The 18,747-nt window shown below is 48.8% G+C and overlaps 1 protein-coding gene across 1 annotated transcript in view; it reads left to right on the forward strand.

Moving 5' to 3' along the window:
- The window catches only part of Flt1 (fms related receptor tyrosine kinase 1), a 160,526-nt gene that overhangs the window by 52,316 nt on the left and 89,463 nt on the right, over positions 1-18,747 (forward strand). Inside the window, exon 10 of the mRNA XM_051162859.1 lies at positions 16,434-16,548. Within this exon, the coding sequence (XP_051018816.1) occupies positions 16,434-16,548 (115 nt within the window). The remainder of the gene's footprint in view (positions 1-16,433; positions 16,549-18,747) is intronic.

Genomic DNA, 18,747 nt, shown 5'->3' on the forward strand with positions numbered 1-18,747 from the left:
AGCTTGCACACGCCTTTTCCCAGTTGAGTAGTACTGGCAGGAGCTCTCCCACTGTGTCAGTCACCCCGGACTTCCCACTCTTCGTTTTCTCAGGTCCTCGCGGCACATGGCTGCTGTTTCCATGTTGGGCTTGCTTTCCCATCTGTCTGACTTTTGCTTCCACCCGTTGTCTGTCTCATAAGATGTCAGCTGCCATCAAACCTCAAGGCTCAGCTCTTACATTGCGTCCTCTGAGAACCCTCTGGCCTGCCTCGCCCAGCCCACTCCTCCCACTGCAGTTTGTGCAGCCGTTGTCACACACACATGCCATCACCTTCATGTTGGGCCCAGGTCTGTCTCTCTTTAGACTCTGGGTCAGCTAACTGCAGCCGTCCAGCGAGTGCTCCCTATAAGCTTATGCAATGAAGGCATGAATGCATCCCAACCCGCGCTAACTGCTCAGCATTTCCTCGCATCCTGCCCGTGACTGAACCCTGTTTGTTTAGTCTAGCCAGATGATGCCGGTGACAGCTCACGGGAGCTAAAGGGAAGAATGGGAATAGAATGGGCAAGAAGGAGGGGGACGGACGGAACACTGATGCTGCCCACGGGTTCCTGTCACGCCCTCCTCTCCTCATGGCGTTTAAGTCTGCCTGGAGAGCGCTGGGGATGCTTGCTGCTAAACTAAAAAGCAAACAAACTCCCACACTAGCTTGGTAAAAAGCAAGCAAGGGCTAAGTCTGTAATGGCGTTTTGGTGTCCTGCCACGTGTGAGTCTTCCTCTGTGTCTCGATCCCTTGTTTAGGACACAGGATGATGACAGTGGAAAGTTACCGGTGAACAGTCGAATTCATGAGAACCGGCTCTTCCCACATAAGTCTGATTTTTTTTTTTTTTTTTTCATTTGAGAGTCATTTTCTAAGAATAGAAGAAGAGGTTGCAAAATATTTAGGACTTGTGGACACTTCACTGAGAACACAAGAGAGCCACTGTGATCTTATATTATTTTGTTAGTCTGAGTCAGGCACCCATACTTGGATTCATCTCAAGTATTTTTTTTTCTATCTCAAGTATTGATATTTGTCCCAACATGCAAATAAGTAAGGTGATGAAAACAAGGGTAACAGTTTTTATGAGCTTGCCTTTTATACATGTATTTAAATTTTCGTTTTAATAACATCAAGTCTGAAGATCCAACTCTATTCTTACTAAATGTTAAGGCTAACTACGTTAGGGAAATTTCGCTTATGAGGGACGGGACACCATATTAGGAGTTTGGGGTTGAAGATGCTGATGGGAAACAGGTGGCTCAGGTGGACATGGTGAGCAGCACCTCCCTTTTCAGTGTCCGTGGTGTGAAGCCTTAAGTCTTTGTTGGCTAGTTGAAATATGCTGCTGAAACGTGCACATCTGTAAGCAGCTTTTGTTCTTTGGGTAGAGGTTACTGACTGAGCACCTGCCTGAGAATTCCCTGTGTTGGAGGGAAATGAGCTACGTTTATCCAAACGAAGTCCTCTGTCATCACTGAGAACACACGAACGGCTTCACGCTTAGACTGGCTGAGATTCGCTTGAGGACAGAGCCTTCACTAGGGAGAGCGATCAGCGGTCTCTGGGATGCATCAGGTGTTTGCACGGTCGTGTCTGCGCATGGCCAGCAATCATAAGTACGCCTGGCATTTCAGGGTTACTCTATACATAATAATCATGTATGTTCAGATAACAATTAGTGCTTAAATCTGAGATCTAGTTCAAGGGCATCGACATATGGCCACAGCTCAGGCACTGGTTTATTGTGGTGTCCCAACGTTGTTTCATTGGTTTCCCATGACCAGGCACTTAATATACCCAGTTTACCCAGTTAATACAAAAAGAGAGAGGGTCAGCCCACTTGAATCTCAGCATTTCCTGGAGTCTGACAAATCTTTGGAAACTTCAGGGCTACAATGCAGCTAAAAATTTCTTACTTAAAAAAATATGTGGAAAGTAGTTTATGCAAATGGGCTTTGTTTCAGCTGAGTCATGCTGCGGTTTCTGTTTCCCCTACAATTCATTCTTGCAAAGCATTCGTAAGATGCACACACTGGGATAGCTATAAGTAACAATTATACGTTCTGTAATGCAGAAAGACCTATCAAAGGGTACTCAGTGTTCCAGCCACAGGTAAACAGTAACCGTTGGAGCAGGCAGCTGTATCTAAGCCGATCCAACATGAATACTGCACACAGTTACATGTGTAGTTTATGGTACTTTGTGCATCAGTTTTAAAAACAACGTTAGGTAGAAAGTAAGGGTGTTATGTCAATTTGCACAACTAATGAGCAAGAGCAAGTAACTGGATGCCCCCACTTCCCCTTCTTCACAGTTGGGTGGTTAAGGTGTTCAGAGCAGGAGAGAATGCCTTGGGGAGGTTTAACAGGATTAAATTGTCAGCACTGAGTGAAGACGGGTTTGGAGACTGTTTTCCTTTATCCTTAACAATCATTAGGGACTTCTAGGTATTTGCCGAGCCTCTTCCGAGGTAGCTGAGCATCAGTCTAGGAAGCTTCCACAAGGATATAAATGCCGGGTACCCTCTGCATGTTATGTTAACATAAATGAAGCCCATTAAACCCACTTCATGGCCAGAGGTAACATGTTTGGGGAAGTCCATGGTGACAGAAGACTCTGAGACTCTTATTAGCATTTTGAAGCCTACATTTCCCGGAGACCCATACATTTCTGGTGAACATCGAGGGGGGATTTTTTTTTTTTTTTTTTTTTTTTTTGGCCTACATCAGAACTAATTTCACAACATGAGAAATGTTGATGACTGCTTCTGAAAAGTGAATAGAAGCAATGAGGAAGTCAAATGCAGTTTTGCTTTAAAAATAGAAATCTAGTAAGTTTGAGTGGGCACAAGTGGGCCAGAGGAAGGAAAAAAGATTAAGGAGCTTAAGGAGAGTTAAATAAAAGTAAGAGGATGGTCAGAGCAGTGGGCTGGAAACACGATGCCACTCCCTACTCAGTGCCTGTCCTGTCCATCCTTTCCCATCTTGGCAGGAAGTGGCCTTGCCTTGCCCTGCCCTGCCCTGCCCGGAACATAAGCCTCCCGTGTGGTGCAGCAGAGCAGGCTGGTGAGCCAGCCCCCACACTCAGTTCCTGGAATTCACTTGGCCCTTGATTTTAAAGAATAAAATAGGACTAAGCCTCCTGAGCCAGTCGATACTCTTTTTATTGATTTTTAAACATTTTTTTAAAAAATTTAACGTGCATGAGTTTGTCTGCTTGTACGCATATGCACCAAGTGCAATGCAGTGTCTGTGCGAGCCAAAAGGGGGATATCAGACCCCCCCTGGAACTGGAGTTACAGACAGTGGTGAGCCACCATGTGGGTGCTGGGAACTGAACACAGGCCGTCCCTGCAGCCGCAGGCATCACCTTTGATGGCAAGTCCCTGGCGAGTCTTGCCACGGCACTAGCGCTCTCACAGGGGAAGGGATGTAAAAAGACTGACTGCGCAGGGCAAAGAGGCCGGCCTTGACAGTGCAGGACTCAGGGTTCCCAGAGAGGGCTTTGCGTCTGTTCATGCTCCCAGTCACCAGCTCAAAGGCTGCTTTTTCTTTGTTGTGTTTCTTCAATGCCAGCGAGACCTTCACGAAGCTGAGAGATGGGTGTTTGAGCTCATCTCATCTAATCCCAACAGGCACGAGTAAGGGAGGGGCCTCAGGTGTGCCAGCCGTGCTAGCTCCCTCACTAATAGCCAGAGCAGCATGGTTGTTTTAAGTGTGTTTTCTCCCTTTTTTTGTTGTTTTTGTTTTAAACTCAAGCTCACTATCAAAACGCATCTGGGTCTTTACTCTAGGGCACAAGCCACGTTAATCCCCTCTCTTTCTCTGCTGTAGTTTTTGTTAACTGGTCTCAAACCTAAGCACACCAAGGAAGAGGGACTGTCAGCTGAGAACTGCCTGCATCGGGTTGTGGGCGTGGCCGTGGGTGTGGCCGTGGGCGTAGCCATTGCTGAGGGCCATGGGAGGACCCATTCCACCGTGGGCGGTGCTACTCACTAAGCAGGTGGGCCTCCCAGTTCTGTAAGGAGGGCAGCTGAGAAAGCCAGAGGGAGCGCCAGTAGCAGCGTCCCTCTACTTCAGTTCCTGCCGTGGCTCTCCTGGATGGTGGGCTATAACGTGTAAGCCAAATAAACCCTTCTCCTGGCCCCAAGGTGCTTTAGGTCAGTGTTTTAGCAGAGCAATAAGAAAACAAGCTAGAAGACCATCTAATGGCCACGGTTTTTAGACTCAGAGTAACAAACAACATTGAGCTTTTAGAATAGATACAGTCACAAAGCATACTACGTCTCTATAATGGAGAAAATGTTAAATAGCATGAACTTTTGTGCAAAAATGTCATTTTTAAGAATCAACTATGCCGCCCGTGGTGATAATACACCTTTAATCCCAGTACTTGGAAGGCAGAGGCAGGTGGATCTCTGTGAGTTTGAAGCCAGCCTGGTCTACATAATAAACTCCAGCCCTGTCAGGTCTATATAATAAGATCCTGTCTTTAAAAAAAAAAAAAAAATGGACTGATGGCCAATGAAATGTGTTAGGGATCATAGTACTATTACCTGTATCATACAAATTGACTTTGCACACCATTGATGATTAACCCAAGTGTGTAATTAATGTCAACCGTCTCATCACATAAGTGTGCAGCAGTTGCTAGCCACGCTCAACATCACTTGCTGGATCAAACTTGATGGCGGTTGCTTATTGGGCATGGGTGTGCGGCTGCAGAATATCCATTGTGCCCTATTGTGGCGCTAAGGAGTGTGTGCCAGAGAGACCTAGCAATCAAGGAAATGGGTTCTATTCCTGGCTTGGCCCCTGACCTCTGTGGGGCCCCGGCCAGTTAGTTAACTGAGCAACTTCCTCTCTGTAAATGGTAGTAGATGGCTTCCACTTTCCTCCCATTCCCAGGGATGGAAGATTTCAGGGAGAAAATGCACTTTAAATCTCATGTTCTCCTTTCAAAAAAGAAACAGGAAAAAAAAAAAAAAACATGAAATAACATCCCCGCTGATGTACATGGGCATCGGGCTGCTGCTGCTGCTGCTCGTAAATTATGAGTCTCCTTGAGCAGTAACTGACAGACAGACAGAACATTTTAACGGGTGAGAGCAGGGTGCTTATCCTCTGCCAATTAGAATCTGTTCTATGATTTTAGCAGAAACAATTACCAAGTAAGAGAGAGAGAAAGAAAGAAAGACAGAGACAGAGAGAGGAGAGAGAGGGGAAGGGCCGGTGGGGGAGGAGAATATGGGGGCACAGCCATCCCTCCCACCACTAGTGTCCTCCCTCCCTCATCTTCACTGATACCAGCCTGAACCATCTCTGGCTGCCACAGTCCAGCAGAGGGATCAGCTCTGCGTGCCTGTCATCTTTACTTGCTCTTTTTCCCATGAGCCCCCGCAGGATGGGAAAGACAACACTGAAGTCTCAACTTGTGGAAGGCTATGGAGGTAGAATCATCGTTATGACTTGCTTGGCTAAGCCGGTGGGTGGCCTTAAGAAAATCTCAGTAGGTCTGTGATGAGCCCAAAGATCATGGTTTCTAAGGCTCTGGTGTAGGTCACATATGGAGTCCGACCTAACTATATATGTGAGAAGACAAATAGAAGTTAATACTTCCTGCCACTCATGACACTCTGACATTCCGTTTCAGAAACACTCACCAGAGGAACTGGCTGCTGCACGTGTAGAGAAAGCTCACTGGTCTGGGACTAAGTGTGGCTTGCCCTTTGCTTCTGTGGCGGGGAGGGGGTGGCCTACAAAACCAGGGAAAGATGGGCCTCTGAGAAGGGCCATCCTAATTGCATTTCTCTATTGTTTATATTTGCAAATTGGCACGAAAAGCAAGCCAGGGTCATTAGGGATGTGTCAGGGATCGCTCACTCTGGAGAGTCATGGTTTGGGCATCGGTGGGGCAGGCAGAATGAAGGAGACACAAACAAAGCAGTTGTTGCTGGCAGTTGATGAGCCCAGTCACCACAAGGACCCAATTGAGTCGATGACTGGCAAGACCGCACATTATTTTCACGCTGTCGCCATCTTGGGTCCTCTACTCTGCTTGCTTTCTTCAGAAGGAGGGTTTTCCTAATTAAAGCGAAGAGCCCGCATGCCCTGGGGGCAGAATATAGGTCAGACGTCTGAAGGAAGGAGTCGTCTAAGGAGGCTGCGTCTTTGTAAGTGTGATCGCTTTCCTCCTGCCCCAGTGTCTACCTCATTCTACCTAAGTAATCGGGAAGTTTACAGCCAAGTGCCTAACATTCCGTCTTTACAGCGTGTCTAGGTACACCAGCTCGGATCAGACCTACAGTGGGGAATTTTAATTGGCCACAAACAAAACTTCGAGCCCAAATGAGGACTTAGGAAGACAGCTTGCCCAGGCCACTGCAGCGGGACATTTGAGAGCAAACACAGCCAAGGAAAACTGGTCCTCTTATACAAGAGACTTTTATCACTAGCCAAGGGTGGGGGCTCACTTCCTAATGAGGCACTGCTCGCATTCTCTTAGACAATTGTGGGAGGAGGGAGCTCCCCGCATACTGCCCAGTGTGAGTGTCCACACAACAGCCCTTATTATTACTTTGTGCGCAGTCCTGAGAACAGAAGGGCCACTTCATCGTCCAGACAAATGCCCCTCCCCGCTTGCCGGTGCCTTATGCTGTTTCTCTCTTTTCCCACTCTCCATACTACTGCAGGGGACCCACCAAGTAATTATTTCTAATGAATTAACCGTCTCCTATAATTGCTACCAAACATTTCATTATGTGTTTTAAATTAAGCCAGAAGGCATTGTCCTAGGAAGTGAGGGCTGGGTGGGTTTTTCTAAGGTCAGTTTAAGAAGATGGGCCGAGCCTCTCGAGTTATCTTTGGCCATAAATAGAGACTTTTAAATATGGGTGAGCGTCTTTGTTGTGAATATAAAGAGTGACGGCGTGACTCAAGACCACCTTCGGCTGGTGAATAAGCAGGCTGCAGCTTGCATGTGCTCTCTAACCGCTGACCCGGTGGAGCTGTTTGTTGACACGTGGGCTTTAATAGGCACTTTTAATATAACTGGGGGGGGAGGGGGCAGGAGAGATGGCTCAGAGGTTAAGAGCATCGCCTGCTCTTCCAGAGGTCCTGAGTTCAATTCCCAGCAACCACATGGTGGCTCACAACCATCTATAATATGATCTGATGCCCTCTTCTGGCCTGCAAGTATACATGCAGACAGAACACTGTCTACATAATAATAAATAAATAAATATTTTAAAAATAATAATAATATAACTTGGGACCCAGTTAGGACAAAAACAGAACCTGGCAAATGGAGAATGCAGAAAGCAGATGAGAACGCAGATTGTAGCCCCCAAGAGGTGCCCTACAGTGCGACACCTCCCCTTAGGCCTCTGTAGGTAGTTCTTAAAGACAGCAGTCTCCTCGTGGGTCTGATAGGTGTGTCCTTCCAGCATCAAAAGCTCTGTTCATGGCCTTATATGCAGCCTCTCTAGTCCACATAGCCTTCTCCTTGGGAGCTGCCATTTCTCTTGTTTTGCCGTGATTGAGCCTTGGGCCCACAGTTTGCTTCTCAGGTATTTCCAGATTATAGAATAAGAGGGAAAGGCTGAACAGGCTGCTGCTATGGACTGAGACGGACTGACGGCCACCAGGTGGCTTGGAACTGAAGCCAGAAGGTGAGTGTCGATCTAGGGAAGGAGTGTGAGCCAGTGTGGACAGCAGGTCTGGGTGAAGGTTAATGAGTCCACTCATCACACACTTTCCCCGAATGTCCATGACCCTCCGTGGCTTTCCCACTGTACATGGGCATTTACAGAAGAGCCCATTCTCTCATGAATGCTCTGGGTTAGGGCACAGCGGGTACTCGGGCCCCCACAGGCGGCATCCCTGTTTCCACTTCATTGTTTCTCCCTGGCCCAGTGTTTATCATCGGGAGGAACAAAGTGGGTCAGTCGGTGATGCGCGGCTAATGGCCAGTAGTTGAGAGGACGAGGGAAGCTGGTCCCTGACAGTGATGAGGAGGGTCTTGGGATGTCAGACAGAAAGGGCAGGTGTGGCTGAGGCCACCTGGCTTCTCAGGCTTAGTTCTGGCTGAGGGTCGGGGGGGGGGGGGGGGGGGGGGGGGGGGTGGAGTAAGGTGGGAGGGGGGCACTGTAGGGAAGGCAAGCTTTGCTACAACCTGAAAGTTTGGGAGTGGAGTTGTTGACCTCTCCTTCTCTCCCCTGGCTGGTGCCTGGGAGCTTCTACTGTCTGTTGACCGGAAGTCCTCCTTCCTACCCACGACCTTTTACAGACTAACTATTACCAGTGCTCATCTCTACAGTGTGCCATAGGCACTCATCCCTGAGGAGGTCTTTCATGTCTGAGAACCAAAACTGTGAAATTGCACGGGTGAATATTATCTTTCTGTCAGTGTCCCCCTGTCCTGGCCCCCACCCCTGGGAGTGCTGCTAAAAGGTCACCTGCCTCTGCCCTCTGGGTGATCTGCCTCTGGGAGTGTGGAAAAGTCCTTGGCCAAAGAGAACAGCAGAGTGGGTACAGGTGATTTCAAACTGAATCACTGAAGACGGCCGCACGGAAACATTAAGCCAGGCACGGTGGTAGGCCTCTGTGATCCCAGCTCTCAGGGAGGCAGAGGCAGACGGATCTCTGTGAGTTCGAGGCCAGCTTGGTCTACAAAGTCCAGGACAGCCAAGGCTACACAGAGAAACCCTATCAGTAACTAAACACTTACTTAGAGAATGTGGCAAACTTAGTGGGTGCTGCATATGGATTCATCTCATTTGATTGTCACAGCATTTCTAGGGGCAGAGATTTTTATCGTCACCAGTTTTCATTCTCAGGCCCCAGGTTCAAGGACCTTTTTAGGAAAGAGTCCTGGCATATGTGCCAGGAAAAGATGCCAGTGAGTGGCATCCAGGGCACCGGGATCAGGCAAACGAAAGCAGTTCACATGTCACTTTCAGTGTGTTTTCTCTCTCTCTCTCTCTCTCTCTCTCTCTCTCTCTCTCTCTCTCTCCAATTAAAATGACAACCACTTGGGCCTTTAAATGAGTAATTTTGGCCAAAAACCGGCATGTTTTAAGAAGCCCAAGTTGTGATGTCACAGGAGCCAGTTGGCCGAGGTGTTAGGATGCAGAATGGCTGGCAGCTTCAGGATGTAAGCTCCGCAGTCTCAGACCTGGCTCCACCACCATCGCCACCATCTTCCGGCCGTGGTGTCTGAGACCTCTCTGAGACTGGGTTTCCTCGTTTGTGCCATGGAGTCGCCACCGACATGGGGAGGTTGTGGAGACGCTGAGAGGGGTGACGTGGGTGATACATTCAGCTCCGTGTCTGGCATGCTGCATTACTCTGAGCTTTCTTGATCCTTTAGGGTACGCTTAGGCAGTGCTCTACTCCCAAAGCCACAGGCCCCCTGAGCAAGTGTGAGTAACAAGACCCTGTGTGGACTGACTGCCAACCCGTCCTCCAGGACGATCCACACTATTTGGCAAATCTTTCCCTCCTAAGAAGTGTGCTTGTGTCTGTCATCAGGTCTCGGACAGCTTATTCCAAAAAAAAAAAGGGGGGGGGGACCAGAAATAGCACACAGCCCTGGTTACTTAGGAGGGGAGAGGGGTTATAGCAGCTCGTGTTTGCTGTAGCTAGTTCTTTCTGGGCTCCCTGACCCCCATCCTGTGTTGGCCTCAGCAGCTCACAGCCCTTGGCGGTTGGCTTGAGCAATCTCCATTGCTTTCTGCTATTTTCCCCTAAGTTTGTCTTGTCTCTGACAGACCCAGGCATGGTTCGATCGCAGCAGGAAGCAATCCAGGTGCTTCTTTCAAGAGACATGGAAAGGGGGAAAGTAATTTGAATTAAAGCCGGGACTTTTGCCCACCCTTGGGACATGAGGAAGACCACTCGCGGTCCCTTTTCTGTGTTTCATTAGCGCAGGAGATGTCTCTCTCACGCGTCAGCAATCCCTGTCTACATTGGGACTAACCAGGATTATCACTTTGTCAGGCCCTGAAACTGCCGAGTGGACTTTACCCAGGTCCCCATCAAATCCGTCGTCACTAACATCTGTCACCGTGAGTGGATGCACACTGATGGTGTGACATAGGGATTCGTTTAAGAGGTGGTTTGAGGTCATCTGATGGTCACTAGTGCCTGTCTTTTCAGCACATTCGAGGTCACTGACCTATGGAGTTTGGCGCCTGGTGAGTGTAGGCCATGTTTAGATAGGCCACTCTGTCGAGCTCGGTCCCCTCAATGGGCCCAGGTGGACACTGTCTCTGCTCCTACATAGCTCTCAGTGCACCAGATGACAAGTGGCATCCAAGTCTGTTTCCTGTGTGCCAGGCGCGATGCTAAGCCCGTCGCCTCAGTTAACTTACCTGCTGCTGTCAGAGGGGTCATCGTTAAATTCTTTGTTTGCTTTTTAATACCTAGAGTAAAACTAGTGAGCCATGGGGCTGATTCGGTGCGGTTGGCAAGGCTAAGAACATGTTCCTTACTGCGAAATCACGTGGCTCTGGTGAAGCACGCGAGAGCAAGGTAGAAGGCCTAAATGCCTGCGAGACTAAGAGCTTCCATGAGATTAAAACCAGGCTAAGATCCGAGAAAAACCAACTTCTCTCCGGCTTTCTGGGGGGCACAGCAGAGTTCCCCTCAGCCATGTTTCTGCCAGAGTGAGGCTCTCAGGGCTGGTCATTCTAACATCCTTCAGTGTTGCCCAATGACAGGACACCAAGCAGAATTTGTTACAAGTGATGCTGTCATCTGTAACCCAAAGACAAAATTTCAAAGGCATTCAAGAAAGCAAAAGGACTGAAAGCCCTCAATGATTTTACTGTGACTGTCATTCCCATGGTCAGACATCTGCTGCCTGAGCGAGATGAGCCAAAAAAGCAGTCCCACCACCGGTGCTAAACCATGACTCCGCACCCTTCTGCCTTAGCAAGTAAACTGTCCTCCTTTCTGCAAGAACAAGACGCACTGACAGTCTGGCATGTTCTTCATTGAGTGACTGGAGCGCCCTATTACACATCCTTCCGGAGTGTGTCAAAGGTTACTATTGGCAGCCACTCCTAGTGTTTCCTTTAAGATTTCTTTATAAAAATCACCTTTCCTCCGCTGGCCGAACAGTCCTTCCCTGAGAAGAAAAAAGAGATGTTCTCATTGACGGCTCCTGTCTGGGTGTACCGCTTTTGGCCTCCCGGCCTGAGGAGCCCCACCCCCACCCCCATCTTAGCTGAGACCCTGGAAGATCCTGGAAAAGTGGGGGATGGGAGCTGGCCGAGCCCCGAAGCTAGTATGAGGAAGGGGGGCAGAAGCTGGAAGACAGGCCTGAGTGTGAATGGAGCTCGGGGGCTCCAGAGCAGGAAGCCTGGCAAGCCAAGGCACTCCAGGAAAAGCTCTTATCTAAACAGGGCTGGCCCGGGACTCTGGATCCCCTCCACCATTGTCCCCGGAGCTGACCCAGAGCTTACCTACAGTCCCCAAAACTCTCTTCACTACCCTGCCCCCTCATAGACACAAGAAGTAATTTTCAGCATGGCCCTCTAAGGCGTCACAAGGTCTCTCGATAAAGTCACTCCTCCAGAGTCCCCTTGGCCTGACCCTGTGACCACCCCAAAGGCCCAGGCTCTCTTCCCGAGCAAAGCGAGCAGGAACCATTTTGTCTAAACAGGCCTCCCAACCCCACACCTCTTCTGCCAGCATCCTCTGCCCAAATTGTTTCATTTGTTTGAAGAGAACGTGAGCGGAAAGGGCAGCGTGTTGGCAGAGCCTATCAATCTGTGGCTCTAGTCGTGCTATCACCAGTGTTTTGACACGACACCAGCAGTAGCAGTTTACATCAGGCCCTCCTGCAGGACGGCTGGCATAACGGGAGCCTCCACCAGCCTGGCCCCTGGGTGTGCCTTCTGGCCGTCCTCCAAGCAGTTTTTCCTTTCCTTTCTGGTTTTTGTTTTTAAAGACATTTTGCAAGTTCAGTTTTCTCACTGTTGCTCCTCCGCTCTTTTGTGTCCTAGCTTGAAAAGATCCCGTGGTCCTTAAAGTCCCATCATGTGTGGTTAGCATGAGCAATGAGATCTCTCTGAGCAGGTTAGCACGGCTCCCGCCCATCCTCCAATTTCACGATCTGGAACAGAATCAAAGGAAGAGGGAGATGTTTGGTATGGGGGCTTTGTAGGGTCTCCAGGGTCTTAGTTTTTCTTTATTTAGTTTTATATACACATTTAATATACTTGGATGATGATTCAGGCTCAGTATACCCATTTAGTAGGTGTTGGAGTACTCAGCTCAGCACTGCCCCCTCTATCCCCACCACAGGGGTACTCAGCTCAGCACTGCCCCCTCTATCTCCACCACAGGGGTACTTAGCTCAGCACTGCCTCCTCTATCCCCACCACAGGGGTACTCAGCTCAGCACTGCCTCCTCTGTCCCCACCACAGGGGTACTTAGCTCAGCACTGCCTCCTCTGTCCCCACCACAGGGGAGCTCTTTAAAGTATTGAAGTCATATTAAAAGAGGTGGACTTCTGGCAGCTTCACTCGGTCCTGAGAGTGCCACCCATCTTCTCTCATGAGAGCGCTGTTTACTTCATCAATGGCTGAAGGCCACACAGCCTGTCCCCTCTGACTCCACATGTGCACCAATGCACCCTCCAGAGACAGAGAAAGGAAGACCCAAGCTTTAGGTGGGAGGAGAGGACAGGAGGCCTGAGGAAATCTGAAAATTAAAAGTGCTGAAAACCAACACACACACACACATACACACACACACACACACACACATACACACATACACACACACACACACAAATGCCCAGGTGCTCCGGAGCGCATGCTGTCCGGCAAAGCTGTGAGTCCTACTAGAGTGCACGGGGAGTGGGCTCGACCTCAGGAACTGTACAGCTTGAAACTCAGTGACCAATATGTAAGAGGAAATCGCACACACTAAGATGAAAGGTGTCTATTAAAACCTGAAGGGAAAAAAAAGCTTAAAGCCACAAAACTCCCCAGTGCTGGAGTGGGTTTAACAAAGAGCCAGGTGGGGGTGGTGGTGGGGGGGGTGCATGACAGGATTGCTCATCAGGTAAAGGCCCAACCCCTCACCCCACCCCAAGCTCTATCCCAGAAGCCCAGGGAAAGTGGAAGGAAAGGACGCACTGCCCAGAGTTGTCCTCCGACCTCCACATGTGCTCTGTGGCCTGTGCACTTGTGCAGACTCAAATGTATACTAATAAATAGATAAATAATTTCAGTGTTTTCCTGGCACATGAGGAGCCATGCCGTAGTACCTGAGGTGGAAGGGAAAGGAAGCGTGTTATGTTCGGAGACGTGCAGGAAGGGAAACCAGATTCTGCCGCTAGCTACCTGTGGGCCCAACCTGCCTCTGGTCTGGGGTTATAAAAGAGCCAGGAGGGAGCAGGGCAAACCTATCCCCACAAAGTAACAAACTTAAACCACAAAGGCGAGCTGCACAGAAAGATGGCAGCAGGACGACTTCCGGGACCGGGACCAGAGCGTGGAGCGGTCCCCGGTTGGCGTTAGGACAGGCAGGCATGGCTTGCGTGCGTAGGGCCCAGCTCCATATGTCGGTACCTAACTGGCTGACTTCTTTTAATTTATTTATACTGGCCTCTCGTCCTAACTGAGTGGTGGACAGAGATGGTAACCCGCACTTGTCCCCCTAGAACTCTTTCCCTTTCCTGGGTTATAAATACCTCGCTGTGCTTGACGTGCCGTATGCAAATCGCGGCGGGAGTCCTGGGGCTCCTTAGGAAAGGACAGGGGGCTTGTAGTACCACGGGGACAGAGCGAAGCTGATAACGGTGGCCTTGCCCAGAACAGTGCATGGGAGCTTGCTTATCTCTCTCTGGCAGGAGCTGCCGTGGGCTTCCTGTCGGAAACCAGGGGCAAGCTCCGCTTTCCTCTTGTTGTTCGCCTTCCGCCTCCCTCAAGACTGTTCCCAGCACCGTCCTTATCTTTGTATCTTCAAACATGGCACAATCCGCTTCCTAAGAGCTTGATGTATTCTTAAGACTCAGGCGAGTGATCCCCTCCCCCCTCCCCTTCCCCCTCCCCCTCCCCCACCCCCCCCCCCCACCCCCCATCCGCCTCTTTTCAAGTAGTGTTACAGATGTTACAGAAGCTAGTCCTCCATGACAATCTATTTTTACGGCTCAATGACAAAAGAGGGAAAAATAATAGGCCCTGAATTAGAAAGGAGGCACAGAGCTCGTCCTTTTCTTTCCAAGGACCTGGCAAGCAAGTGGAGTCTATGGTTTCCACAGGAGGGCTTGGGATGTGGTGACAGTCCTGAGAGGCAAGGAGGGCAGGCGAGGGAAGGGGCTCCAGTGGCCCCAAGCGACATGAGCTGACTGTATTTCCCTTGGGAAGTGACTAGGCTATTTCTTTGCATTTCCTGACGATGAGGTGTAAGACAGGTTCAAGCCCTTGGACGAAGACGCCCCCTTATCCTTTTCAATGCTTTGAGGGGCGCACCAAGGCATCTAAAGACTTCTCGTCCCGTCAGAAGGGAGCCTGAGTGGCTGAAGCCACAGTCCTGAGTGTACGCTTGCATGTGTGAGCACACCTACTGAGCGCATGCGCACCTACTGAGCGCCAGCTCCTGTAAACGCTGAGGGTGTGGCCGGGGTGGGCAGTCACTAGCAGTTCTCCCTATCAGTGCTGCATCCTCTATCTCAGGATGTTGACTGTGAAAGCTAGCAGATAGCGGCATTTATACGCTTCTCTCAGAACGCTGCCTTAGGGTTGCTAAACAGCAGAGATCTCACAAGTGCCCTAAGGAAGGGTCATCTCTTATTCTTTTTTTGTTTTGTTTTACTTTAAACCTTTTCATTTCACTATAAACTGGTTTTGGTGGTGGTGGTGGTGGTGATAGTGGTGGTGGTGGTGGTGGGAATTGAACTTAGACATTTGGCCCCAGTACAGAATTCAATTATTGAAACGATATAGTTAAAAAAAAGCAGCAATGGGGTTTAGAAGATGTGTATCTTCTTTAGGGGTCCTCATGGAAGCACGTAGGTCTAACTATGAAGACTGGGCAGTGGGGTGCAGGGACATGGCTCAGTGGCTGACCCTCATGTAACCTGAGCCCAGCATTCTGTCCTTAGGAACACGCGCGCGTGCGTGCACACATGCACACACACACACCTACACACCTGGGTTGGTAAATAGCATAGCCATAGCTTCCTGTAGTCATGGGCTAGGCTGGGGGCTCAGAATAGGTGGTGGGTACAACACAGGAAACTATTCTGCATCGTATTGTAGGAGGAGGAGAGCCGAGCCCAGTGGATGGACCAGTTCTGGAGTCATTTCCCAGCTCTCGGGCCCCGGAGGATCTCCCATCCTCTCCATCCCTGCCTCTTTCTCCTGCTTCACTCTCTCGCTTTTAGTTCATGTCCATTCTCACTGCTCTGGGCTACTTAGAAACTTGTGTTTAAAATGCCTCCTGGATTGAGACTCTCTAGGTTCTGCCTGAGGCTTCCTAGTTCTAGACCAGCTGGAAAGAACACAAGACAGAGGAATGCTTCAAAAGGGAGGGGGGTGCTGGGGAGATGACTGCTCGGTTAGGAGCACTGGCTGCTCCTGCAGAGGACCAGGGTTTGAGTCCCAGCACCTACAACCATCCCTAACTCCAGTCCCAGGGGATCTGATGCCTTCTTCTGACCTCCAGAGGCATAGGCATAGGCACACGCGTGTGGTGCACACAAACGCAGGCAAAACACCCATCCACACAAACTAAACATAAGTAGATCTTATTTTAAAAATTAAAAGAGAGCGTTCACAGACTTTAGAAATCAGCACTATTAATACTCTCCTTTGATAATTAACCATGTGACGCCTAAGAAGTTAAGGCTTGTTGTGAAACTTGGAGAGAAATTAGTTAAATAAACTATTCTGAGATATTTGTTTCTGTGGGCATTTATTTAGCTAAATATTATGACTTAAAGCCACCGTGCATACATGTGAAATGTCATTATTTTCTCGAGGTTTCCATTCATTGATACACATACACACACACACACACACACACACACACACACACACACACACACAAACACCACACACACATATTCATATGTTGGCATGTCACTTTCACCCACTGGGAACTGGTCAAAATCCAGGCATTAGATGTCCTAACTTACATACTTCCTTTAATATGTAGATGAGGGAAAGTGTCTGCCAGCACACTGTTAAGAGTGTCGTCTCTCTACTGGGTAGACACAGTTGCTGTTTTCAGCTTCTAAATACGAGGAGGGGGGTGGTCTAAGGCAAAAAAAGATTCTCAGAAAGGTTATGATTTTTCTCTGAGGACTTTTCCCACTGCTCCCATCTCACTAGTCACTGTTCTGTGCAGGAGGCAACATCATGACGCTGTCCTCTTTTTTTCTAGGTATAACCTCTGTTTGGAGAGTGAAGACTCCTTCGTCCTGAATCCTGACAGCCACGTAGGAAACAGAATTGGCAGCATCACACAGCGCATGATGGTCATAGAAGGAACCAATAAGGTACCATTTGCATAAACCGAGTGATGGGCTAGTCTCAAGGTGTGCTCTCAGCTCCTGCTTCTGAGCTTATTAGACCCAGAAGTAATGCAAAACAAAAACAAAAACAAAAACAAAAAACAAAAAACAAAAAAAAACCCTCACAATTTAGAGAAGGAGAGAATCTCTCAGGTGTGTCTTCCTGAAGCCATACATTAAAATTACTCAAGTTGCTGTATTTCCCTGACTGTATTCTTTTTTCTTTTTTCTTTTTTTTTTTTGGTTTTTCGAGACAGGGTTTCTCTGTGTAGCCTTGGCCATCCTGGACTCACTTTCCTGACTGTATTCTTTAGACTCCCGATCCTTCTCTTTCTTGTGTGTGTGTGTGTGTGTGTGTGTGTGTGTGTGTGTGTTTGTGTGCGCGTGCGCCATGCATGTGCGATGCCCTCAGAGCCCAGATGAGAACGTCAGACTTCCAGTCAGAGACAAAGGTGGTTGTGAGACTTCTTTCTCACTTTCCCATGTGGGCGCTGGGAGTGGGAACTGCTGGGAGTGGTAACTGAACCTGGGTCCTGTGCGAGAGCAACGCATGTCCTTAACCACTGAGCTACCCTTTCAGCCTGGGGAACTCATTCTCAGTGCACCTCAGCCCACCCCCATCCCAACTACACATTAGATCCTCTGTCACGTGATGTTACAGCCACATCTTTGGGGAGGGATCCGGAGTCCGCACAGGCACTGGGATTAACGCCACACACTAGCAGGCGATTGGCCTGGGTCCTGCTAGCGTACAGAGAGTGGGATCCCAGTAAATAAAAACTGTTCCAAGACCTCACACCAGAATTCAGCACTTCTGTCCCGCAAGATACCTTGCTTGCTAGGCGAAGTCTAGGCTGGGTGTGCAAACACACGCCATCTATCAAGATTCCCCAAACTAACCAGGTCTAGTGGGTCATTTTTTTTTTTTTCTCTCTTTCCACACTTGTGCTTTCCCCTGTGAGCCTAGGAAAGAGCTGGTGCCCTGTGAACCAAAACATTCCAATCGGCTACAAATCAGGAAACTTCCCCCTCTGAAGTAATGAAAGGTATGCTTAAAAACCAGCTAGTGCCAAGCATGGGGGTAGCAATGCTCTTAAAAAGAAAAAAAAAAAAAATCAAGGGCTGGAGAGATGGCTCAGTGGTTAAGAGCACTGTCTGCTCATCCAAAGGTCCCAGGTTCAATTCCCAGCACCGACATGGCAGCTCACAACTGTCTGTAACTCCAAGATCTGACACCCTCATACCAATGCGCATAAGTTAAAATTAAATAAAAATATTTAAAAAAAAACACACAAATCAGACAACCCCTTGCCAAAACATCCATTACACATGCTCATCTTGACCTGAAGTGGAGACTGTCTATAGAAACGCCACTGTCTGCTCAAGTAGGCTTATACTTTAAATATCCATTTATTCTGCTCCGCTGTGTCCTTGGATGTGAGGATGAAACGTGGATACACAGTTCTCTATGTAGCATTCAACAATTAATGACTTCCGTGCTCTTATCCTCTCTTTTAAAAGATTTGTTTTTAGTTCATGCATGTGCAGGTTTTGCCTGCATGTGTGTATGTGTGCCACGTGCATGCACTGCCTGTGGAGGCCAAAAGAGGGCGCTGGATCCCCTGGAGCTGGAGTTACAGATGGTTGTGAGCTGCTATGTAGGTGCTGAGAACTGAACCTGAGTCCTCCGCATGAACAATAACTGTTCAAGCTACCCCCAGCTCCCGTTTCTCTTTTATTCTTTTTCTTTCTTTCTAAAATAGCGTCACACTATGGCCCTAACTGGCCTGAATGAAACTCACAGACATCTCTGCCTCCTGAGTGCTGTGATGAACGTTTGCACCACCACAGCTGGCCCTGAATCTTTCAGTATCTCACCCTTTTTGAAGATGCTAATGTCAGCGCCCTCCTTTGACAAAGCGGAGAGGCCTTCCCCATTTTAAATATGGCCAACCCAAAGCTATACAGCATAAAAGGATTTAAAAAAAAAAAAAAATTCAAACCAAAGTCTCCTGATCCAAAACTCAGCACTCTTGTGGCCAACTAAGCCCAAACCAACCAACTTGCGTGTCCATTTGTGTGACAACATAACAGTCACTTGTGAAAGTGTTTCGTTTTTAATAAACACAGCAGTAGTTTATAGCTCCTGCCCCTCCCTCAACACAGTAAATAGGAGTTAGAATG

Source organism: Acomys russatus, chromosome 19 (assembly GCF_903995435.1).
Source record: "Acomys russatus chromosome 19, mAcoRus1.1, whole genome shotgun sequence".
NCBI classification, from domain to species: Eukaryota; Metazoa; Chordata; class Mammalia; order Rodentia; family Muridae; genus Acomys; species Acomys russatus.